General features: G+C 44.5%; 1 protein-coding gene across 1 annotated transcript; it reads right to left on the reverse strand.

Annotated features, from left to right (window-relative positions):
- Positions 1-10,299: 10,299 nt before the first annotated feature.
- Positions 10,300-13,916, reverse strand: LOC133375172 (filaggrin-2-like). The gene is made up of 2 exons (XM_061606742.1): positions 13,779-13,916; positions 10,300-13,098 (listed from the first exon to the last, which is right to left on the reverse strand). The coding sequence occupies exons 1-2, from the start codon at positions 13,914-13,916 to the stop codon at positions 10,300-10,302; spliced, it is 2,937 nt and encodes a 978-aa protein (XP_061462726.1).
- Positions 13,917-25,295: the final 11,379 nt, after the last annotated feature.

A 25,295-nucleotide genomic window follows, 5' to 3' on the forward strand; every position in this document is an offset into this window, starting at 1 on the left:
TTCCATCCCTGATCTAAGGACTAGTATTCCCTGCTGCATGCAAGAGATGGAAGAATGCCTCTATTTAGAAGAGGCACTCCCTCAGGAGAGATAAAGAAATGCCTCTTTTTTAGACCGGTGTTGGTTGGGGAACTTGTGATTCTCCAGATATTGTTGGGCTCCAGGTCCTATGTGCCACAGCCAGCATGGCTAATGGCGAAGGATTATGGGAGTTGTGGTCAAGCAACATCTGGAGGGCCACCCCAGGTCAGCCACCCCTGATGTACATCACGAATTGCAATCCAATTGTTTTAAAAACAGGCATTTATTTTCCTTCCTTCCTTCCTACACGAAACACTGTAAACTAATTTCCATTGTAGTAATTGGTAGAGAAATTACATGAGTTCAATATGGCACACTTTTCAAAACATTCTGCACCCCCCATTGGCTTCTCTTATTTCAAACCAGTTTTTCTTAGCCTCTCATTGGCCTCCTGCTCAGCCCTCTTTCTGATTAGCTGGACAATCCCGTGTCTCTTTCTTAGGCCAGGTCAACTACTTAGTCTTAGATATTCTGGGCAGAACTTGGAAAAGTTACTTTTCTGAACTTCAACTCCCATCAGCCCAATCCAGTGGCCATGCTGGCTGGGGCTGATGGGAGTTGTAGTTCAAAAAAAGTAACTTTTCCAAGTTCTGATTCAGGGTACAACATATTCCCGCCCTGTCTATGGGTCGTATTCAACTAACTTTTACTAAAAGTAAATCAATTGAAATGAATGGACCTAAGTTAGTCATGGTCATTAATTTCAGTGGGCCTACTCCAGAGCTTGGAAAAGTTACCTTTTCAAACTACAACTCCCATCAGCCCCAGCCAGCATGGTCACTGGATTGTGTTGATGGGAGTTGTAGTTCAAAAAAAGTAACTTTTCCAAGCTCTGGTCTACTCTGAGTACAAGTTAGTTGAATACGACCCTATGCCTCCAAACTATGGCTTGGTGTGGTGGTCAGCATGTTGGACTAGGGTCTGGGAGACCGGGGTTCAAATCCCCATTCAGGCATGAAGCTCACTGGGTCTCACCTTGAGCCAGTCACTGTCTCTCAGCCTAACCTATCTCACAGGGTTGTTGTGAGGATTGAGCTCCTTGGAGGAAAGGTGGGATACAGATGTAGTAGATCAGTTGACTCATACTTAATGTGTAAGGGTGTCGGTGGGGGAAATATACTGTAATCTGTGGGGTTCTGAGTACCCTTCCTCATTCCTTAAGGGCATTTGGGTTCTGGTGTATTGCTGTAAAGGTAAATGGAGAAGAAATAAACACAGATATTATTTCAAACAATGAGTAGTTGCTTCTTGTCAACCAACCATAAGCTATCGAAAGGCGTTGTCACTGGTGGTGGTGACCTCAGAAGGAGAAGATGCACAAGGTCAGGTCTCCCTGGTTCCTCCTTAGAGGAACCCTAGTCATCCTGAGGGCCACATCCCCTTTTGGGCAACCTTCCTGCAGAGGGCACTTGCCACTGGTGGGCACAGCCAGAGGTAAAAGTGGGTGGAGCGACAGGTGTGCATTTGACCTTGGCACAGCAGGCAAGTGTCTACACACACTGTTTTCTATCCTCCATCCAGGCAAGCAACAGGCAGGGTTGGAGTTCAGGCTGGCTGCTGGGGCTGCTGGGAGTTGGAGTCCAAACAGCATCTGGAGGGCACCACAGGCCTACCAAGTTCTTACTCAGGCAGTCAGCCCAGTGGCAGCTGGTGCCCATTGCGGCTGGTGGGTTGGAAGGCGGGGAGCCCAACAGGAGGCAGAGCCAGAGCCAATGACAGGCAGAGCTATGGCCAATGATGGGCAGAGCCAACTAATTCTAGTTTTGTCCCCATCCTCCGCCTTGCTGAGTTCTACAAGGAACGCCACTGAGACTGAGGAGGAGGCAGCTGACAGGGCCACCCTTAGGACTGGCTGTAAGTAAGAAGGCAGGCAGGTGGGGGCTGGCTTATGGCAGACTGAGATTGGTGGGGCAGCATCCCATTTGCCCCAATGGACCAGCCTCCATTTTGCCAACCTGTGTCTGGGCTTCAGCTTAAGTAAACGAGTGCTTCTCCATACATAAGCGAAAAGGGGAAAAAAAACCCCACCCTCTCCTTCAACGTACTCAATTTCAATGTGCAAGGATTTTGTTCTTTTCTTCAAGAGGAGCATTCCGTCATGGGATCCTTCATGCGCAGTGTGATAGCCCACATACAAGGTGATCATCACCACAGTGAAGATTAAGGTATAAGTCCCAGATGACAAAAATGCAGTAACACTGGAGAAGCATCGCAGTATAACTGGTAAAGTGGAATGGTGTTGCGGACAATCCAGTATAAATCTATTGCTAATTGCAGCAATGGCATAAATAAATAAATACATACATACATACCTGTCTGGAGGGGTCCTTTGAGGCTTCAAATCCCCCCCAATAGTTTCACATACATCACCGGTTCCCAAACTTTTCTCCCGAATGGATTACTTGAAAATTGCAGAGGGATTTGGCAAACCACTTAATGATTTTTCTGCCTTCCGTAGCCCTTGTCATTCTGTAGATTTCAGTTTGTGCTACAATGAAATCCAACATGAGAAATACAGGAAGCAATACAAATGCAATTAAAAATCAACTTGAACATTCAGCGGGATGGCTATGCCATCTCCCATCTTCAACCGCAAATCCACAGACACACTACGGACCACGTGAATGAAGCTCACGGATCACTGCTAGTCCACAGACCATCGTTTGGGAACCCCTGATGTAGATGTTAAACAGCACTGGGGGAGGGACTTTGACCTGTAGCAGTCACCTTCCAAGAGCACCTAAGAAGCAGCAATCATTGTCCGATGGCGAGTGATGCATGACCACCACCCATTGGCTTTTTGGGTCAGCAATTCTGTAGACCTGAGGTCTACAGCAATGAAATGCTGCCTGCATTTTTGGGGAAATCAGGGACGGCCAGTGTCCTTGCACCCCCTGGGGTGAGGAGTGAAAACAGCTTTCTCCTATCGGGTGACATCTGTGTCCTAGATTGAGGAGGCAAGTGAACAATGTTGGAAGATAAGGAATGGAATCCCTCCCAACTGTCCATCACGGTCTCCTTGGTTCTTCATTTCCCCCTATCTTAAATTCAGTTCTCCAGCAATCATGGAACTCCTCCAGCATTTATCATGGAAATTTCTCCTGACACACACATTTTTGCAATGTCTCTTAATGGAATGCAATTTTGGTATGTTATTGTTGCGAATATGTTCATTTTAAGGCACACTTTCCCCGAATATAGGCATTTTTGTGAACATTGCTTGGTTGAATTGGCAAAAGTGGAATAAGTGGGAAATTTAAAGGATGGCCGAGTTTCGGCTCTCGCATTGTTTCAGGAAGTGTGGATTCGATCGATTTGGTTTTGAATGAGAGCCAAATCAAATTTCTCGACTCCCCAAGTTCTCATTCTGCCCTTTCACTCAAAGCACCCAAAGCGCTTGGCACAATCGTCAAGGGCTACCTAGATGCTGAAAGTAATTACCTGCATGATTAGACCTGTTAATCAATCAATCAAATCTTTATTTACAGTCAATTGACCACAAATACAGAACATAATATTAGATGTTATGAAATAAAAGTCTACATAATAACACAAACTACAACATACAGCATACATAACTGGGTTATAAAAACAACTCAATTAGTTTAATTGCCATTAACAATCATACGGAGTCTGGTCAAGATGGCCACTCTATAATGGCCTTCTTGGAAGGGGGCTCTTTCATACATCTCCATTAGCCATGGGATTTCCCCCCCCCACTCATCCCTTCGATGACACAATGCCATGACCTTTCCATTCACACGGGTCTGTAAAGAAATGGCTTACAGAGAAGCACGGCCGAAGAACACGGTGGAGCTAGTCCCTTCTTAAACGTTTCTTAATTATCTGTTTCTGCTTAATTATCAGTCTGCTTCTGTGTTGGAATTGCTTTTTAATATGTTTTTAAACCTGTTTTTTTAAAAAAACAAGATTTTTTAAAACTTTTTAAAAAGATGTCTTCAAAGCTTTTTTTTTAAAAAAAAGTTTTTAAAGTTGTTTTGTTTTAATGTATTTTAAAGTCTGTTTTATGATGTTTTAAAGTGTTTTTAGTGCTTTTGTTTGCAGCCCTGGGCTCCTGCTGGGAGGGAGGGTGGGATGCAATTAATTAATTAATTAATTATGGGAGTGGCTGGTGGCACCCTCCTTAGATGATGGTCTGATTCACCTCCATCTCAGCCTGCCTAGTCCCATCTTGTTCACCTCCCAACGGGTTTTCTTAACACTGATCTTGTCCAACTTTATTTTATTTTTGTTGTTACCATCTTTTTGGAGTCCAGCAATAGCACTGGCGGCAATAGGACAAGTAGAAGACCCCTTGGTATGCCATCTTCCTTAGTGAACTTTTGGAACAGGCCGCTATTGGAGTGCTGTTTCCAGCCTGAGGGCTGTGTCCCAGGAGAACAGAAGAACAGCCTGCTGGATCCGACCAAAGGGGGGGCATTTATCCTATATTGCCACCATATATTTATCCCATGATTATTCCACTTTAAAACACATGGCTCTACCCCCAAACCAAAAGCATCCTGGGAAGTGTAGTTTGTGAAGGGTGCTGAGAGTTGCTAAGAGACCCCTGTTCCCCATAGAGAGCGGCAGTGGCCAGGGTGGTTTCAGAGTGGAATTGTGGCACTGAAGCTCTATGGGGGGAATAGGAGGTCAAATTAACAATTCAACAATAGGGGCTAAACCTTTCAGAGACAAGCTGTTAATGGCCCTATCACATCAAGAGAGATATCTGAAGCTATAAACAAAATTAAATCAGGAAAGGCGCCAGGACCAGATGGGTTACCTGCAATGTACTATAAATGTTTGGAGGAAGAACTCTTGCTACCTTTACAGTATACAATGAATTCTATTTTGCAAGAGGGAAAGATACCGGATAGTTGGAAAAATGCTAACATAACATTAATACCTAAAGAGGAGCAAGATTTAACTAAAACAAAAAATTATTGGCCGATATGTCTATTGAATAATGACTATAAAATTTTTACAATGATCTTGGTAGAAAGAATGAAAATAATATTGCAACAATTTATCCAGGAAGATCAATCGGGGTTTTTACCTAAAAGACAATTACGTGACAACGTCAGGAATGTCTTGAATGTGTTGGAATATTTAGAACAAAGAAATGATAAACAAGCAGCTTTGATTTTTTTAGATGCTGAGAAAGCATTTGATAATTTGAATTGGAAATTTGTGTTTCAGGTTTTGGAGCAAATGGATTTTGGAGACAATTTTATAAAATGGATTAGATCGATTTATACATCTCAGAAGGCTCAGATAATTGTTAATGGAGATTTAACGGATTCATGTGAAATACAAAAGGGTACAAGACAGGGATGTCCATTATCTCCTCTTCTATTTATTCTGGTCTTAGAAGTGCTGCTTAGAGATATAAGGCAAGATAAAAGGATTTCGGGATTAAAGATAAAAAAAGAAGAATATAAACTGAGAGCATTCGCTGATGATTTGATAATTGTATTAGAAAACCCTTTGGAAGGAATTAATGTATTTATGGACAAATTAAAAGAATTTGGACCGTTAGCAGGATTTAAGATCAACAATCAAAAAACAAAGATGTTGGTGAAAAATTTAACTTTAAGGGAACAGAAAGAGTTAATGGACAAGACAGATTTTACAATAGAGAAAAAGTTGAAATATTTAGGTATCATTATGACAAATAAAAATTCAAAGTTGTTTCATAATAATTATGAAAAATTATGGACAGAGATTAAGAAAGATCTGCTAAAATGGGATAAACTACAATTGTCATTAATGGGTAGAATATCTGTGATAAAAATGAATGTATTACCGAGAATGATGTTTTTGTTTCAAACAATACCTGTAATATCCTCTGATTTACCTTTTAAACAATGGCAAAAAGATATCTCTAAATTTGTATGGCAAGGAAAAAAACCAAGAGTTAAATTTAAATTACTACAAGACGCCAAAGAAAGAGGAGGACTGGGTTTACCAAATCTGAGACTTTATTTTGCTGCCTGCTGTCTAGTCTGGATAAAGGAATGGATCTTATTGAGGAATAAAAGACTATTGGATTTGGAGGGCCATAACCTGAAGTGGGGATGGCATGGATATCTATGGTATGACAAAGTAAAAGTAAATGTAGACTTTAATAATCATTTTATAAGACGTCCTCTGTTGAAAATATGGAATAGATATAAACCAAGGTTCTATTCGAAAATACCATTATGTGTCTCAAGTCAAGAAGCGTTTTACAGAAGAGAAATGGCTGGAAAAGAGAAATGGTTAACTTATCAAGAACTATTAGAAAATGTACACGGAGAATATATAATGAAAGAGAGAGAACAACTGATAAAGGAAGGATATAGTTCTCAATGGTTTGCCTATTTACAATTGTTAGAAAGATATAAAATGGACAAGAAAATGTATGGGTTTGAAATAAGTAAATCTGATTTTGAAATAGGTTTGTGTACAAATGATGAAAATACAATTGCGAAAATGTATAAACTCTTGCTGAAAATGGATATGGAAGAAGAACAAGTAAAAGAGTGTATGGTAAAGTGGGCAAAAATTTTGGTTATAACATACAAATGGATCAATGGGAAAATATGTGGAAAAAAGGCTTGAGATTTACATTATGCTATAATCTTAAAGAAAATTTCTATAAAATGATGTATCGTTGGTACATGACTCCAGAAAAGTTGTCAAAAATGTATAGTAATGTTTCTAATGTTTGTTGGAAATGTAAACAACAAGAAGGATCATTTTATCATATGTGGTGGCTGTGTAAAAAGGCAAAATCATTTTGGGCACAGATAGGTAGGATGATGCAAAAAATTCTAAAGATAAATATTCAGTCAAAACCAGAATTTTTTTTATTGGGTTTTATGGATAAACAAATAGAAAAGAAATATGGAAGAATAATATTATATATGATTACGGCAGCAAGATTATTATATGCACAAAAGTGGAAAATGGAATCAACACCAACAACGGAAGAATGGCTATTGAAATTAATGGACTTAGTAGAGATGGATAAATTGACATGTTTACTTAGAGAAAAATCGACAGACACATTTCTTAAGGAATGGAAGCCTCTGTTAGACTTTTCGTTGAAAGATCAAAATAAAAGTGATGATATTGGGATTTGACGATTAACTAAGATAGCCTATGGAGAAAAGTGATCCTGTATGTATATATTAAGGGACAGGTTTGATATATATTATATACTTATAGCTGATCTGCGACAAATCGGAAGTCAACTATTTTATTTTATTTTTCTTTTGTTGTATTGTTGTTTTTGTTGTTTGACTTTGTTTTGTTTGTCTTTTGAAAAATTTGAATAAAAATTATTAAAAAAAAACAATAGGGGCTAAACCTATTTTGGGACTAGGCTTCAGCACCTTGGGCAGTTCCTTGGGAGTTTGGACTAAAACCCAGCATGGCTTCACTGCCCCATTGATGTCAGAGCCACCAGTTTGCACTGGCCTAGGGCAAGCCTCACAGGCCTCACCAATCTCCTGTGGTAGAGCTGGGATAACACAATGCCCTGTCGCAGGCGTGTTGGAAGTGGGGCAAGAGCAACTTCTGCTTGGGTTCTTTTGTGTGTATTTCAGAAGGAAGATAGAGTCAGGGTCCTCCAGCTGGCCAGGCTTGCCTACCTTTACCTGTGCTCTTCTCTGGCTAACTTCCTTCCATTGTAAACTGATATGCTCAGGGAAGCTGACCTGCCCCTCCTTCCTTTGTTGTCTTCTTCGACTGTCCGAGGAGAGAGGAGACATCTTTGTCCTTTTTCTCTCTCATGAGCCATGAGGGCAATACTGAAGCCTGGGCATTGTGCCTCCAACTTAGTTAGTTATTTAGAACTAGGTATGCCTTTTCTATCTACTATGTATTTCTATAAATAAAGATGTTGTTCCTATGTGCCTCCAAGTCGGTTACAACTTATGTCGACCCTATGAGTCAGTGACCTCCAATAGCATCTGTCATGAACCACCCTGTTCAGATCTTGTAAGTTCAGGTCCATGGCTTCCTTGATGGAATCAATCCATCATAAATAAAATAGCTTTTCTTCTTGTACTAAGTCTGAAGTCCCAGTGATCTAAATGCAGGGTAAAAGCCAGCTACTAAGGAAAATACACATACTGGCAACCACGCAGCTCAGACCGCTGAGAATCTCTGCATATATGTATACATATTATTTCCATAACAAGGCTAACACAGCCTCATGCTTGATTCCAGCAGCAAAAACGGCTTGACTGTAAAGACAAAGGAGTCCGTGCCATGTTCTCATTGCAATTCCTTTTATTGTCTTGCAAAGAAGCAAGAAAGCGTTCATTCAGACTAATCTATGCGTATGAGAAACCGAAGTGTACCAGGCTGCGCCCTCACGGCCCCAGTCCTCTGCTCCGTTAAGCCAGGCAGCTGAATTTCTCACCTCAAATTGTGATCAGGAAAGGCAGGCCCTTCTACTCTGTGCTCGGTGTTGGCTGGTGCACATTGGGACTGTTGGGGTGGAAGGCAGGGAGCCTCAACAGTAGGTGGTGCCTGAGCCAAGGACAGGCGGAGCCAGCTTATTCCCATTTTGCCTCCATTCTCCTCTTCTTCCCTGCTGAGTTCCACAAGGGGCAGACGTGAGACTAAGGGGGACACAGGCAAGACCACCCCATGGGCTGGTTGTAAGTTAGAAGGCAGGCAGGTGGGGGCTGGCTGGGGGGAAGACAGGTTGATGGGGCAGCACCCCACTTGCCTTAATGGCTCAGCCTCCACTGATTATACGAGAGGGATATTAGCCTTGGGTAGAGAGATTTGGGGCCGGTTCGTTACCCCAAAGAAGGGATGGGAAACCTGTGGCCCTCCATAAGTTATTGAGCTACAACTGCTGGCCATACTGGCTGGAGCTGATGGGAGCTGGAGTCGAAGAGCAACTGAAGGGCCTCAGATGTTCCTCATCCTTGTGCTAAGGTGGCTCCTCCGGTGATACCTCCAATGGAAGAGGGAGCGGGAGGAAATCATGTGGGATGGGTGCATAACATTGGAAGCTTCCTTATAACTGCTCAAGCATTGGTCTATCCAGCTCAGTATCGTCTACACTGACTGACAGTGGCTCTCCGAGGCATGAGGTATTCCGTGTCCTGCCTGGAGATGCCATTGGGGGTTGAACCTGGGACCTTCTGCATGCAAAGCAGGTGCTCTAGCACTGAGCTAAGGTGCTTCGTGTTGGGGCTGCAGTGATAGAGGCGAGGGCTGGGAGAACTGAGTCCCCAAATGTATGTTTCAGTTGAAAGTGGGCCGTGGGTCTGGAAAAGCTGAAGAGTACAGGTGTAGACAGCACTGAACTAGATGGACTAGTGGTCTCACTAGGAATATGGTGGTTTCCTAGGTCCCTATTGAAATCCACCCTTTGTTCAACACCATGAGGACTGGAATCTTGCAGAAGGGCCCAGGTTCAATCCCCAGTGGCATCTCCAGGCAGGGCTGGGAAATACTCCCTGCCTGACACTCTGGAGAGCTGCTGCCCATCTGTGCCCTGAGCTAGGAAGGCTGCTTCCTATTTAAATCAGACTTGTGGAACCATGTGGACTAGAATCTTTGGAAACATAAGAACTCAGTGGTAGAGCATCTGCTTTGCATGCAGAAGGTCCCAGGCGCAGTCCCCAGTAGCATCTCCAGGGAAGGCTGGGAATGTGCCCTGCCTGAAACCCTGGAGACCTACTGCCAGTCAGTGCAGACAACGCTGAGCTAAATGGGCCAGTGATCTGACTCGGCATAAGGCAGATTCCTGTGTCCCTGAGCACCAATCCTGATCTCTGAGGCTCCACCCCTGAGGTTATCTGAGGACTAGATGGAAAGCAAGGGTTCGTGAATATTGGGTTCTTTGGAGGTGTGTGTCCGAGAGCTAACATTTCTCTCAAGGGAACCAACTTTGGTACACCAACTAAATGGTGAAGCATATCAATGATTTTCATTCTGGATGCCCACAAATAAGCCTAGCCCCAGCCCCTTTCTTCTGGTGGCCTAGCAAGCTAAGAATATCCAACTGGCCACTCATCATGACTTGTTGGGTGCTTGGCAATTCTCCCCAACCCAGTTCTTGCAGCCCGAGGTGATTGGGAAAAAAAAAGTTTATCCAGCTCCTGTCAGCCACCACACACAGCTGTGTATATATGCGCACGACTGTGTTCAGCTTAGTGGGTCACCAAACTAGCATCTGGAGGGCTTCTGGATTTGGCGGTGGCTTTAGTGTTTCGGGGACCATGGAGAAGGGAACTGCAACACTCTTCGATGTTGCTGGGGCCAAGCAGATCTGAAGGGCTGCCTGGCCAAAGACTCTCTTGGCCCTTGGGTGGCTGGAGTCTCCATTAGCCCGCAGTTGGCTTCCCTCTCCTGTGTCTGAAGTGGCATTCCTGGTTGAGGGGAAGGGGCCTGCTCTGGTGTCAGAGAGCAGCAGTCACAATGACAGCGATACTGGCTCTGCCCTGAGCTTCGAGGCTTCCTCTCCTCTGGATGAGGTTGATGATGCCTTGGGATTGAAGATGGACATTTGTGATGGCCAGCTGCTGCCCGTTCCATTGGCTTACAGCAGGCTTCTGTCTCTGATACCATGGGCTTTGTCTCCTCTTGAGGAGAAAGGGCCTGCTGTGGTGTCAGAGGCTGACATTCATTACACTGATACTGACTGTGACCTGAGTTTTGAGGCTTCCTCTCGTCTTGAGGGGGTTTGCCTCGTTCTGAGGTCAAAGATTCATCTTCCTGATGGTGAGTTGGGGCCTTCTCTGGAGTCTCTGCTGACTCACAGCTTTCTTCTCTCTCCTGGGTCTGAGGCTTTGTGTCCTTTTGAGGGGAATGGGCCTGCTCTGATGTTCGAGACTGACATTCGTCACTCCGATATTGGCCCTGCCCTGAGTTCTGAGGCTTCCTCTTGTCTTGAGGGGGTTTGCATTGTCCTGATGTCAAAGGTTCATCTTTCTGATGGCCAGCTGTGGCCTTCTCTGGAGTCTCTGTTGGCTCACAGCTTGCTGCTGTCTTGGATGTCTGAGGCTTTGTCTTCTCTTGTGAGGAAGGGGCCTGCTCTGGTGACTGACATTCATGGCGGCGACATTGGCAGTGCCCTGAGTTTTGAGGCTTAGTCTCCTCTGAACAAGGTTGATGATGTCTTCTTGTCAAAGATCGACATTCACGATGACCAGTTGTAGTCTTCTCTGGAGTCTCTGCTGACTCATAGCTTTCTTCTCTCTCCTGGGTCTGAGGCTTTGTGTCCTTTTGAGGGGAATGGGCCTGCTCTGATGTTAGAGACCGACATTTGTCACTCCGATATTGGCCCTGCCCTGAGTTTTGAGGCTTCTTCTTGTCTTGAGGGGGTTTGCATTGTCCTGATGTCAAAGGTTCATCTTTCTGAAGGCCAGCTGTGGCCTTCTCTGGAGTCTCTGTTGGCTCACAGCTTGCTGCTGTCTTGGATGTCTGAGGCTTTGTCTCCTCTTGTGAGGAAGGGGCCTGCTCTGGTGACTGACATTCATGGTGGCCATATTGGCTGTGCCCTGAGGTTTGAGGCTTAGTCTCCTCTGAACAAGGCTGATGTTGTTTTCTTGTCAAAGACTGATGACCAGTTGTGACCTTCTCTGATGTCTGTGCCTCCTCACAGCTGGCTTCCTTCTCTGAAGACTGAGGCTTTGTTTCCTCTTGAGGAGAAAGGTCCTGCTCTGGTGTCAGAGGTGGACATTCATGACAGCGATATTGATTCTGCTCTGCATTTTTAGGCTTCTGGTCCTCTCGATGTGCTTGGCGTTGTTCTGCAGTCAATGACTGACATTCTTCATGGCTAGTTGCGGCTTCCTCTGGAGCTTGAGACTCTTGCTCCTCTCGGCCAGTCGAGGCCTGCTTGGGACCTCGAGACTGACATTCTTGTGGCCGAGTCAGTTGCTTCCCATGTGTGGGAAATCTACAGCCTGGTTGACAACTCCGGGCACGTTCTGATCCTTGAATTTCCTTTGTTGGCTGTTCACAAGAATCGCCCTCTGTTTCCTGATGCTCCTCTGCAGGTTTACTATTTGGGTCTTGTTCTCGTGTCTTGGGATTACATCCCTGTTGGCGTGTTGACCTCTCTCCTCTCTGAGGCCCCTGCTCTCGCCGGCAGGTTGAATGTTGCTCAAACATTGAAGCTCTTCCTTCCTGGCAGCCTGATGAAGACCGTTCTGCCTGGTGATCCTGGATGGCCCTGGAAGCTTGAGGTTCCTGCTCCTGCCTTTGGTATGCTCTTCCGACTGTTCCCTGTGACTTTGGCTTCACCACATCCTCTTCTTTCTTTGGTGGTTTGTGGGTGTCTCTCTGACTCAGAGTTTGCTCTCTCTCGTGAGTACCTTGTTGACCTGGCTGGTCTTGCTCTGGTTTGTGTGGCCCTGTGCAGCCCTGTTCCTCTCTCTTATGTAGCTGGGACGACTGCCGGACTTTGCTCCTTTGAGTTTCTTGAGCCGAGTCTTCATCTAGTCTGAGAGCCTCTTGTGGACTTCGGCCGTTGAGGTCCTCATCTACAGTTTGAGGTTCCTTCTGCAAAGGCTTGGTGCAACAGTGCTCTGCTCTCCGTTCCACCCGAGAAGCTCGGTGCTTTGGTTCCTTCTCTGCCCTTAGATGCTCCTTGGTCTCCTTCTGATTTGGACATACCCCCAAAGGCTTCTGTGGAGATCGGGAAGTTGGCTCCTGCTCTCGTTTTAGGAGTTCTTTATCACAGCATGAGTCCGATTTGTGAGGCTCCCACTTTCCGTCTTGAGACGAGCACTGAGAGTCAGCATCAGAAGCTTTCTCTTGCTCTCGGGAAGCTTGACGGGTTGAGTCTCTGTCCGGGGCCGATGCATCCTGTTGCCGTCTGCTGCTCCCTGATTTCTTGGGCTGTCCTTCTGTTCCTTGGCACTCCTGGTCTTTCTTGTAGCAGGCCTTGGCCACTTTGAACACCAGGACGGTGAACTCCTGAAAGTCCACCTTGCCATCAAAATCTTTGTCGAGCAGCTGCAGAATGGTCTCAATCGTCTCGGGTTTGTGTGGGTTCTGCAAGGAAATGCATCAAGCCTGTTACTCATTTAGGAACACAGGAAACTCCCTTAAGCCAAGCCAGATGATTGGTCCATCTCATTCACTGTTCCCTATGCTAACTGGCAGATATGGGGCATTCCCACCTCCAACTGGAGATGTGAGGGACTGAGCCTGGGACCTTTTGCGTGGAAAGCAGGTGCTCCGCCACTGAGTTACGACCTTTCCTCTTAAAAAATAAAAAATAAAGTAAGATTCCAGTCCTCATGGTTCTGAAAAAAAGGCTGATTTAAATAGGAATCTGCCTTATCAGACTATTGCCCCATCCAGCTCAGTATTGTCTATGGCCCTGTTCTTCAACCTTGGGTCCCCAGATGTTCTTGAACTACAACTCCCATCATCCTCAGCCAGCTTGGCTACTGGTGAAGGGATCACGGGGATTGCAATGCTTTAGTGTGGCAGCACCTACTCTTTGGAGCTCCCTGCCTATTGACACCAAGCAGGCACCTTCGCAGTATTCCTTTCGATGCCTGCTTAAAACTTTTTTTGTTTCTTTTAAGGAAGCCTATCCAGACCCATAGAAGTCAATCTGCTCAATCTTTTTAGTGGTTGTTTTAATTGATCCAAAGTAGGCAAGTCTTCCACGTTTGTCCTCCCTTCCCACCCCTGTGGCCCAGAAGGCTGGCATTGCTACTCACCACGATCACCTCGGCAAACTCCTTCTGGATAATGTGCTTCAGCTCGCCCTTGGTCAGCGTTGCGCAGTCCCCATCGCTCTTTGCATACTTGTTGAAAGCACTGATGATGCTGTCAATGTTACCAAGGAGTTGGGACATCTCTTTGCAAGTTCAAGGGAACCTAGAATGAAAGAGCAGGATATGATGTTCTGCCTTGGGGAAGCCAGCGTCAGCCTGGGGTATCTGGGAGAACATATTTGGACGCAACTAGTGGTGGGAGAATCTGTCAGTTTCTCATGTTTGCAATCTGAAGTTAAGTTCCTTCACATTGCCACATCATGTAAGTGATTTGTTTTAAAGTCCCCATGAAAATTCACCAGCAAGTTTCTCCTCCTAATAGACATATCTATGTGTGCAATTGTGCCTAACACATACATTTTTGCCCAGCAATTCCCCAATATATAATACATTCTTGTGTGTTATTTTCACTAAACAGTGCCTTTTTATGCATGCTTTACATGACTATGCACATTTTTGTACACACTCTTGGGATGGAGATCTCCCTTCCAAAATTCAGAGAAGTGCCAATCTCAAAAGATGGCTGGGTTTCAATTTGTTTTGGAAAGTGCATATTTTGTTATCATCATCATCATCATCACCATCATCACCATCATCACCATCATCACCATCATCATCATCATCATCATGATCATCAGTATTTACCCACCCTTTACCCAGCGGTCCAAGGCGAGTTAAAAACACATAATTAAAATAGTTGAAAACAACCTAAACAACATCACAGGGTGATGTCCACCACAGGGTGGGTCCTAAACATATACAGAGGTAGTGGGCTGTCTGACACTGGAGGCATTCAAGAGGGAGCTGGACAGCCATCTGTCGGGAATGCTTTGATATGGATTCCTACATTGAGCAGGGGGTTGGATGGCCTTATAGGCCCCTTCCAACTCTACGATTCTATGATTCTATGATCTCAGGTGTTGAAGGCCAGGGTGAAGAGATGCATCTTCGGCATTTGCAGGAAGTTGTGCAATGAAGTTGCCAGATGCACCTCGGCAGGGAGGGAGTTCCACAGCTTAGGGGCTGCCACAGAGAAGGCCCCTCTCCTGGGCCATCACCATCCTGAGCTTCCAAGGGTGGTGGAATTACCAAAAGGGCCCCCTCTGCCGACCTCAACACCTGCAGGGACTGCAGGGAAGGAGGTGGTCTTTCAGATATTTGGGACTTAAGGCATTTAGGGCTAACGCTAACACTAGCAGCTGGAACTGGGCCCAGAAGTGAACTGGCAACTGATTAGGTAGGCCCGCCTTTAAACTCGAACTGAATCAAATTTCTCCCCCGTCCCAGGATACAACCCAGTATAACCTAGCTACTTAAGTCCTACCCAGAGTAGACCCACCACTGTCACCATCTATGCAAGGGCTGGGGAACCTGTTTGAGCCCAAAAGCGGCATTCCCTGCTAGGCAACCTCCTAGGGGTCACAAGCCAGTGGTGGGCGGGGCCAGAAGCAAAAGTGGGTGGAGCAATGAGCGTTATCATTGCCTTCTACCCGCACGAGAACATTCCTCTCCCAGGCACACCAGAGGAAGGATCAGAATTCAAGGGCACATCAGAAGAAGACAAAAACCACTCAAGGAATGCACAAAGCAGGCCCAGTGAAGGGTGTGCAGCTGGGGAGAGTCCCAAGAGCCAGACAGCACAGTGGTGAAGCATCTGCTCTTCATGCAGAAGGCCCCAGGTTCAAACCCCAGCATCTCCAGGTAGGGCTGGGAGAGACGCCCATCTCAAATCATGGAGAGAGTGGCTGCTAGTCAGTGTAGACAAGACTGAGTTAGGTGGGCCAAGGGTCTGACTCAGTATAAAGCAGCTTCCTCTGTTTCAAGGTTGAATCCCATATCTGCAAAAAAAAAGGTTCCTACAGCTTCCCATTCGTCCCTGTTACCTACAACGGTAGGATCTCTTCCTGCTTTGGAACTCACCTGTCCGGCAAGCAACAGTGTGTAAGACTCCAAAGGCCCGTTGTGAAGCAAATTGGCAGCCAAATATCTTTATATAGGCGCCTCTTAATCACAGCCTCATAGCAGGAGGCTACCTCTGTCTGTGCCAGCCTCTGATTCAGATGCAACCAAGCCCAGATGGGGATCTTTCACTTGACGAGTCAGCAGCTGAGCTCACACTCCCCTGATTTGGCTTTGCCTTGCCGCAGAGCTTCTAGGGGAGGCCAACCTGCCCTCTTCCACACCCATCCCAGCACGACAGACTTATAAAAACTACAAAAGCACAGGTGCTAATTCTGCCCTTTTGTAGCTTTTAGCGGGACATGGTCCGCCTGAATCCCGTTTGGCAAAATCCAGTCATGCAAGGGCGCGGCGGCGAAGCAGAGGGCCTGCAGTGTTGCTCAGCCTGGTGTTGGCCCTGCAATTAGGGCTTCAGCGGCAGCTTGAGAAAATGTCAGGGGTGAGTGGATTTCAGGCTGCAGTCCTTTAGCATCCCTCTGTGTTTGTTTGGCGCTGCGTCACATTCCGCCTGGGTTTCTGTTGAAGTGGGAGGACTTCCAACATTAGTTTTTGGGAACGGGGTATACAGACGTTGTGGAGGATTTTCCACTGCCTAACTTCCTGTTGCTGATCTACACCCATGAATGGATAAAGAAGAGTTAAAAAGCAATCATGATGGGATCACCTAGAACAGGAGTAGGGGACTTTTTTCAGTTTGAGGGCCAGAATCCCTTCTAGAAAACCTGCTGGGGGCCACATGTCAGTGGTGGATCATATCAAACCAAGTCAAGTCAAGTCAAATCCTTTATTTGCATTACCCACAAGCCATTGCAGTGGAGATATATAAAATAAAAACAATAGAAAACAAATATACAGCTTAATCAAGTTTTCCTGCTGAGATTCTACCATAAAATGCCAGACAATAAAGTTAATATATCCAAAGTCCATCAGCGTAATAGAAATGGATAAATGAAGCTATCAACTGAAAAAAAAAGTTGTGACAGATTAGAACTCAAGGCATCATTGTTGATCTTGTTCTAATGGCATCTGCTTAAAATTTTGCAGACACTTCTGTCACCCTCTGTATCATCCTAAGAAGGGTCCTGCTGGATCAGGCCAAAGAGTGGGGCATCTAGTCCAGCGTCCTGTTCTCACAGTGGCCAACCAGATGTCCCAAAGGGAAGCCCACAAGCAGGACCTGAGCGCAACCGCAACTCTCCACACTTGTGGTTCCCGGCAACTGGGATTCAGGGTCATCTTACCTCTGGCATTGGAGGTGCTTCACAGCCAACATGGCTGATGCCATTGTGAGTCTTATCCTCCATGAGTTTGCCCAGTAGGACTCCCTCCCAGGTAAGCGATTCACAGGGTTGCATTTGCATGGATGCATGTACACATGGTGCATAGGGACACCAGAGACAGCAGAGCATTCCATCGGGATCGGAGATGGGAGTGGAAATTGCTGCAATTCGCACATCTGTCCGAGGTCAGGACAGGAAATCAAGTGAGCGCATGTGAGTGGATTCGCGATCAGGGTTTTGTTTTAGTACGCAAACGTTATGTAAATAATTAGGCTATTTTCTGCATTGTTTTTGACATTTCTCCTTCCATGGAAATCAATCATGTCATTAATTATGTTAGTTTTGGCCATCATGGATAGTGAGATGAATCACATAGGCTTTAGCGGAAACTGAACTGCAGCAGGATGAAAGCAGTGCTGATTCTGACGAACATGGGACAGGATGGTAATCACCGTCCCTTTACATCCCTAATGGACACTAGAATAAAGGCAAGTGGAACCTGCAACAAAATGTGGCAGCATATTGTTAGCTTGCCAGCCAGTCAGCTACGGCCTCCCCCAGGGTATTCCATTCCATTCCCCTCTTCCAGATTTCCCCCAACAGATCCTCATGATGCCAAGTTCTCATTGGGTTGTTTTGGGGATTTTCATTGCGCCCTTAGGGCTATATAACTGAAAACCTTGGTGTTCCCCTAAGCATGCCAATACCTCCAACTTGTGGCCTTTTCGGCTCTAATCTTGTCGGCACTCACCAGCTGAGTTATTTACTAGAGGGATGCATCCTGCTACTCCTCCCATTAGCAAGCTACATTCTAGTGGCCTTGAAGAAAGGAATGGAATTTGCAGCGTATTTATCTGAACGCTAATGCTGGTCTGAAAGGCCTCCCTCAAGTTTCAAGGCACCATTCATATTTGGAAGATATTTGGTCTATATTTGGGAGCCTGGTGGCAATTTGGAGGGCATCCAACTCATTGGTGCTCAGCCTCTCTGTGCCCAGCTGGGCAACCATGTCATTATTTCCATGATCCTAGGAATGTGCATGATGGAGTATCGACCTCAAAAGCGTTCTGTGGAGGAAATGGCACCCCCAGCTGGCTTCCGCCATCAAGGAAGCATTTCCAGACACCTCCCCGGGAGAGACAGCCTTTCCTCAGGATCAGGTATCACAGGACTGTCCCTGGGAAATGGGGAACCACTACAGCAAATGTCTGTGGTAGGCTGGCTTTGGCTTGGACCCTCACAGATTTTGTCAGGCTCCTGCTGGGATCAAGAGGGGACATGATGGTGGTGTACAAAATTATGCAGGGTGTGTGGAAACAGTGGATAGGGAGAATTTTTTCTCCCTCTCTTATAATGCTAGAATTTGGGGACATCCAAAAAAGCTAAAATTTGGAAGATTCAGGACAGAGAAAAGGAAGGACTTCTTCACACAGTGCAGAGCTGAACTATGGAATTCCCTTCCCCAAGAGGCAGGGATGGCCACCAGCTTGGGTGGTTTTAAAAGAGGACTAGACAAAGTCATGGAGGACAAGGCTATTGACAGCTACTAGCCAGGATGGCTTTGTTCTGCCTCCACTATCTAAGGCAGGATGCCTCTGAATACTAGTTGTTGGGAATCATACGTGGGGAGAATGCTCAGGTCCTGCTTTCAGGCTTCCCATGGGCATCTGGTTGAGAAAAGGGTGCTGGACTAGATGGGCCTCCTTTGGCCTGATCCAACAGTCAGGCTCTTCTGATGTTCTTAAAAGCCATTTCATCTCAAGTTTTTGTTTTAAAGGACTGACACCCGCTGGCCAGTTCAGGATATGACAGGGAAGCTAAGAGCTACTAAATGCAGAGGAAGTGAAATCGGCTGGTGGGTTGTCACTAGGCATTGAATCCTCTTCTTTTTTACATTCCGTTTTTAAGTGTGGCCCCCTGGTGGTCGTTAATGATCTGATTCGTTTTTCCTCCAATATCTTTTCATTTTTCCAATCTCCTCAGATATTATTTTTTGCTTTGCAGAGAATTATTGATATTATAATTGTTATTTATTCACGAGTCTCCACTGGTATCAATCTTTATTCTGAATTCTGTAATGATTGCCTGTTTTCATTCCTTTTCAAGTGCACTGCAGAGCAGATTAAGGCAGATAATCAAGTCAGTGTCTTCCCCTCTGCTGCTTACATTCAACACCCCATTCCCCCTGTTGCTTTCTGTCTGTAAGTTACAATCAACACTTCATTGACATCAGTGAAAGGGAATACACATTTGAAAAACTCAGATAGAAAGCAGAGCAATAAAAGTATCACTCACACTATTGAAGATTTCAAAGAGGTTTTTTTTGTACAAAAGGAATTAGAAAAGAAGAAGAAGAATGAATTGGAAACCAGGTGTAGAGAGTTGCTACTTCAAAATTCTCTCCGCAAAGATAGAGAATATTAGAAATAATAATTAATCCGATGGCAAATCTGATTATTGAAGAAACGGAGCCCATCGCTAGTTGTCACTAGGAATAGGGAAGAAATTTGATTTGGTTCACATTTCAGGGCAAATCTGTCAAATCTGCACTTACTGAAACAATATGAGAACCAAAACACAGCCCTCCTTCAAAGTTCACACTTATTCAAATTTTGCAATGCACTTCTGTGACCAAATAACCTAAGAATACAAAATATTATGGGGAAGTTTGCATTAGAATGAATACATCAATGAAACTAACAGAAAAAAAGTACATTTTACGAGTCAAAACTGGAAATGCATTTATCAGGAGAAATTTGCATGATAATGGGAGAACTTTCACGAGGATCTTAATCCCGCCCCCTTGCTGGCCCGCAAATGGCTGCATAAATGTAGAGAACAGCAACTGAAAGAACTGAAATGCCCAGTTCCTTCCATGTCTAGCTGACACTCTAAACTACAGTGAGGTGAAACAAAAGCTGTAAGCAGTTGACGCTAAATGCTGAATGTCAGGATTTGTGGTGCAGGAACCCGAGAAATATTTGCACACGTGTAATCTGCGTGTTACGAGAATTGTGCAAATAACACTTTAAAAGATATTGGCTGAGTTGGGTTTCTTGGGGAAAGTCACCTTAGTGGGAAGTTTCTAGTCCCTCTGGCGGGTGAAAAAACAACCCTACAATTAGGAAACAGCTCAGTGCAGCCATGGTGGAAGTCCAACAACAGCTGGTGTTCTCTTCCTCAGAGCAGCAAGCAGGGCCCTGTGGAGGGTTAATTTGCCTCACCACAGCCCCCCCACCTCAGAGAAACTCCCTCATTTTGCCCCTTGATAGGGCCAACCCTGATTTTAGGACTATCAGCTCCCCAGCCCTACCTGGGGATTGGACCTGGCACCTTTTGCATGCAAAGCAGATGGCCACATTCCCCTCCTCCCATGGTTCCATAGCCTTTTACTATGTATGTATCAATCAATGTATCTGTCTGCACTTCAGAACTCCTCTCTGGGGGCATAATCAACCTTTCTAACTGTATTTGTTTTGATTTTTGTAAGCCGCCTTGAGTCCTGTGGAAAAGGTGGGCTATCAATGAATAAAATAAAGCAAATAAGAAATAAATGCCTCATTCCTACATTGAGGAGGGGGTTGGACTTGATGGACTTATAGGCCCCTTCCAAAACTATGATTCTATGATTCTATGAACTGCTGAATGCTTAAAATGTACCCCTATGCCAGTGTTGGTCATAGGTTGCATTCCTATGCTGGTTCTTAGTTCTTGGTTACAGTCAGCGGCCAAACCACATCTAAACTTAGCTGGATTGTTATGTTTATCGAGCAGCACCTTCAATGACTAGGCCAATTGCAGGAATGTCCACATCTCGGCAGATCTGAAAAAGAAAACTTTGAAATATTTAAAGGCACCATGGTGCTTGAACAAGGGTGACTAAGAACCTGTGATCTTTCCCACTTTATCAGCATATGGAGCTCATTGCCACAAGATGTGTTGGTGGCCACTGTTATTAGAGCAGCGGTTTAATTATATTTATATTTATTTATTTTTTTTCAATAATTTTTATTCAGATTTTCATAAAACATACAAGACAAAATCATAAAACATTCAAAGACAAAAAACAAAATCAAAAATAGTTAAACAAAAAGAAAAAAAAGAAAAAAAAAACAAAAATAAAAAATAAAGAGTAAAATATTGACTTCCCATTTGTCAAAGATCAAATCAGTTATAAGTCTATAATATATAACAATCCTGTCTCTTAAGTCATATTATAAAATCACTTTCCTCCAGTAGTTATCTTACTTAATCATCAAATCTCATAAACATTACTTTATTCTTTCCACAAAAAGTCAAAGAGAGGTTTCAATTCTTTAAGAAATATATCTATCAATTTTTTTTTCCAGATAAGCATATCGATTAATCCATCTCATTACTAATTATGATAATCTTATTGTCATAACCATAGTCAAAATAAACATTTCAATTAATCCATCACATCAGAATCTGTTAGGTTCAGTAATTTCAGTAGCCATTGTTCTATTATCCCTATTAGTTCCATTTTCCATCTTCCATCTTCAGTAGTCTTGTTAAGTCCAGTAATTTCAGTATCCAATCTTCCATTATCAGTATTCCATAATAATCTTGCTGTCAAAGCCATAGTCATATAGTAAGAGTCTGATGGGAATTACCTCTATCCCAAATATTTTCTTGCCATCCATTCTGAATAGGTTGCTGAAATACTGCTGTAAAATCATATCTCTGTTCTTTTTTTCAAAATACACTGGGTCATCTCTTGAAAGTTTTTCCATTGTCACATGGCTGCAGTTAATTCCATAGATTTTCTCTATATTGGGCTCCATCACATCATTCCAGTCCAGAAGATTATCCATGCCATTGATAACTTTATCTCTAGAATCTTCATTAATTTCTTCAGAGATAACATTGAGTTCCAAACAATAGATTTTATTTCTAAAGTCCATAGACTCCAAATCTTGTTCCTGTTCCACGTTTGTTCCAATCTCCGGGATCTCCTCTCTCACAGGGACCCCTGTTCCAGTCTCCAGGGTCTCCTCTCTCACAGGGACCCCTGTTCCAGTCTCCAGGGTCTCCTCTCTCACAAGGACCCCTATGTCTTTAATCTCCTGTGTCTCCAAACAATAGATTTTGTTTCTAAAGTCCATAGACTCCAAATCTTTTTCCTGTTCCACGTTTGTTCCAATCTCCGGGGTCTCCTCTCTCACAGGGACCCCTTCCAGGGTCACCTCTCTCACAGGGACCCCTATATCTTTAATCTCCTGCTTCATTTTACTCAATTCAATTTTCAGCTCCTTACAACCCTGTCGCAGGTTTTGTTTCGTTATCTCAATCTCATCCATTATTTTCTGAAACATAGTTATTTCCAGCTTCTCAGCCACTTTCTTAATTGCCATTTTAAAAGAAAAATATAGGAAAACCACTTCTTATTTCAGCAACAATTGGGTTAATACTCCAAACTTGGTGACATCACAGTATAAACAGAGCAGACAGCCTTATCTCTCCATGCTTAAGTAAACAAAATGCAGTTCCCAGGATCGAAACAATTAATGGCGGTCGTCAGGAAACAGATTCGTCAAAATAAAATAGACCAAAAAGAGAGTAGTCTCAGACAATATAATATTCTTCAAAATAAAAATCTGGAATAGAAATCCCTCTTCTGTGTATATCTTTAGAATGCAAATCCAGGACAGCTTTTTGCAACAAAAACAGAGATAAGCTATTAATTAGTGAGTAGCAGAGAGAAGTTATGGCTCCCCAGTGAGATGTCAAAAACCGATCAATCTGGCAAATCTCTTTTAAACAGCAACAATTTAAGTCAAGTAAAAGAAAAATATAGAAAGAAGGGTGCTTGCCTGTTAGTGCGTTCTCTCTTAGAAGATAAGATGAACGTTCGCTTTATCAGATAGAGCTTGTTGTTGAAAATCCGTCCCACCTTCGTCGGCTGGACCTCGTCCCATAAATTAATGAGATCTGGTCGTCCCAACAAAAATAGGCTTTGAGGTTAATCTCTTCGTTTCTCCCTACCCGGGAGAAGTTTAATCAGTCAAAAAAAAAAAAAAATCTGACTGATATATCTGAATAAGCTTCTTTTGAGGCAGGAGCCCGTCTCAAAAGCAGGCACAGGCTAAGTCACCCTTCCCGGAAGTCAATTATATTTATATTTAGAATGGCCTCATTATGAGATCTCTCACTGGGTGGTACACAACTAAGTCATGCTCAGAGTAGACCCACTGGAATCCATGGACCTAACTTTGGATGCCACCCAATGCCACGCGAGCCTGTGTGGTGTGGTGGTTAAAGGGTCAGATTTAGGCCACATTCACAACATACATTTACTGCACTGGTACTCCACTTTAAACACATGTGGCTTCCCCAAAGAATCCTGGGAAGTATAGTTTGTGAAGGGTGCCAAGAGTTGTGAGGAGACCCCTCTTCCCCTCCCAGAGCTGCAATTCTGTTAAATCACTCTGGGAACTGTAGGTTTGTGAGGGGAACAGGGGATCTCCTAACAGCTCTCAACATCCTTCACAAACTACACTTCCCAGGATTCTTTGGGGGAATCCATGGTTGTTTAAAGTGGAATAAAAATGCATGGCGTGAATGTGGTCTAGGATCTGGGAGACAGGGGTTCAAATCCCCCCTCTCTACTCAACCAGGACGCTCACAGAATGTGATCTTGGGTCTAACCTGCCTCACAGGGTTGTTGTGAGAACAAAATAGGGAGTGGGAGAAGCGTGTGCGCCACCTTGAACTCCTTGGAGGAAAGGTGGGATACAAATGTGACGGATCAATAAACAAAAGATACGGCACAGATGGGGACCCTGTCATTCTCCAGATATCTAGATTCTGACTCCCATCAGCCCTGACGGTGGCCATGCTGGCTAGAGTTGATGGGAGTTGGAATCTGAAGGACTGCAGATTCCACATCCCCATCTAAAGCCTTTCAATGGTTCCTGTTCCTTACAGGAAAGGACTGTTGAAGTCTCCATTTTTAAAAAATCTGTCTGGGCTCCTAAATGATTGCTCCCCCCTTTTTAAAACCAGTCCACACTCCAGTAATGATGGGTGAGAAATTACTCTCCGGGAAGCATTCTCAATTGCAAAAAAAAAAGAGCTTGCCTTGGCCAGATCTACAGATCCCTTCTTCAGCTGCTTAGCAGGCTACCATCTTGTGGTAGAGATGGGAAGCGCAGCCCACTCAGTTGGCTCTGCTGAAAGATTCCTCCTGCCCCTACACGGTTTCCACAACAGCTGATCATTATAAGAACTTACCATTTAACTTTAAGCATTGCTGCCTGTTTCCCCCCTCTTCCCTCCACATCCTTTTTTCCCCTTTTGTGCAGTGTCTTTTCAATTGTAAGTCTGTGGGCAGGGACTGCCTGATTTTAACTGTAAGCCACTCCGAGAGCCTTTTCGGCCGATGAGCTGGGTCAAAACATTCTAAACAAATAACATATAAGCTGGGTGGGGTCTTTCTATGACTTTCCCCCCCAATTTCTGGGCAATTGGCAACTGTGTGTGAAAGAAGACATGCAGGAAATCTTGCCGTAACCCTCCCTAAGACCTTATGGGGAAGGGTGAGTAAGAAACCTAAATGATGGTGACAATGAGGATATTCTGTACTTTTCATGGAAAAGGGCCACTTAATGTGTTAGAAGAGGAGCTGGTTTCAAACTTGATGCAGTCTTGATGTTTCTGGACTACAGCTTTCATTGCCCCTAAGTCCAGAGCTTGGAAAAGTTACTTTTTTGAACTACGACTCCCATCAGCCCAATCCAGTGTCCATGCTGGCTGGGGCTGATGGGACTTGTAGTTTAAAAAAGTAACTTTTCCAAGCTCTGCCCCTAACCAATGGCCATACTGGCTACTGGAGCTGCTGGGAGTTGGAGTCCAACAACGAGGGCACCATGTTGGCTATCCATGCTCTGGACCTTTGCTGGGTCCCTTTTGAGCTCATTGATGTCCAGCTCCTGAGGGCCCTGTAGTGATTCTCTATTTGGGGCATTGTGGGGAATTTAAATGGTGGTTAGACCCTGGTGGCCCAGGGCAGCTGCTAGAAACGCCTCTCCTGGTGCTGATGTCAGTTCTGATCTTGTACCAGAGGGATGGGGAGCATCTGTGCCCTTCCAGATGTTGTCGGCCTCTAACTCCCAACAGCCCCACCAGCCAGCAGGGCCAATGGTCATGGAGGATGGGAGCTGGAGGCCAGAAACATCTGTAGGGCCAAAGGTTTCCCTAA

Source organism: Rhineura floridana, chromosome 22 (assembly GCF_030035675.1).
Source record: "Rhineura floridana isolate rRhiFlo1 chromosome 22, rRhiFlo1.hap2, whole genome shotgun sequence".
NCBI classification, from domain to species: Eukaryota; Metazoa; Chordata; class Lepidosauria; order Squamata; family Rhineuridae; genus Rhineura; species Rhineura floridana.

Excerpts from the sequence above, each read along its gene's own strand:
- LOC133375172 (XM_061606742.1), bottom strand. The coding sequence starts at position 13,916 with ATGTCCCAACTCCTTGGTAACATTGACAGCATCATCAGTGCTTTCAAC. Across the intron at positions 13,099-13,778 it reads AGTTTGCCGAGGTGATCGTG|AACCCACACAAACCCGAGAC; the intron begins GTGAGTAGCAAT and ends ATTTCCTTGCAG.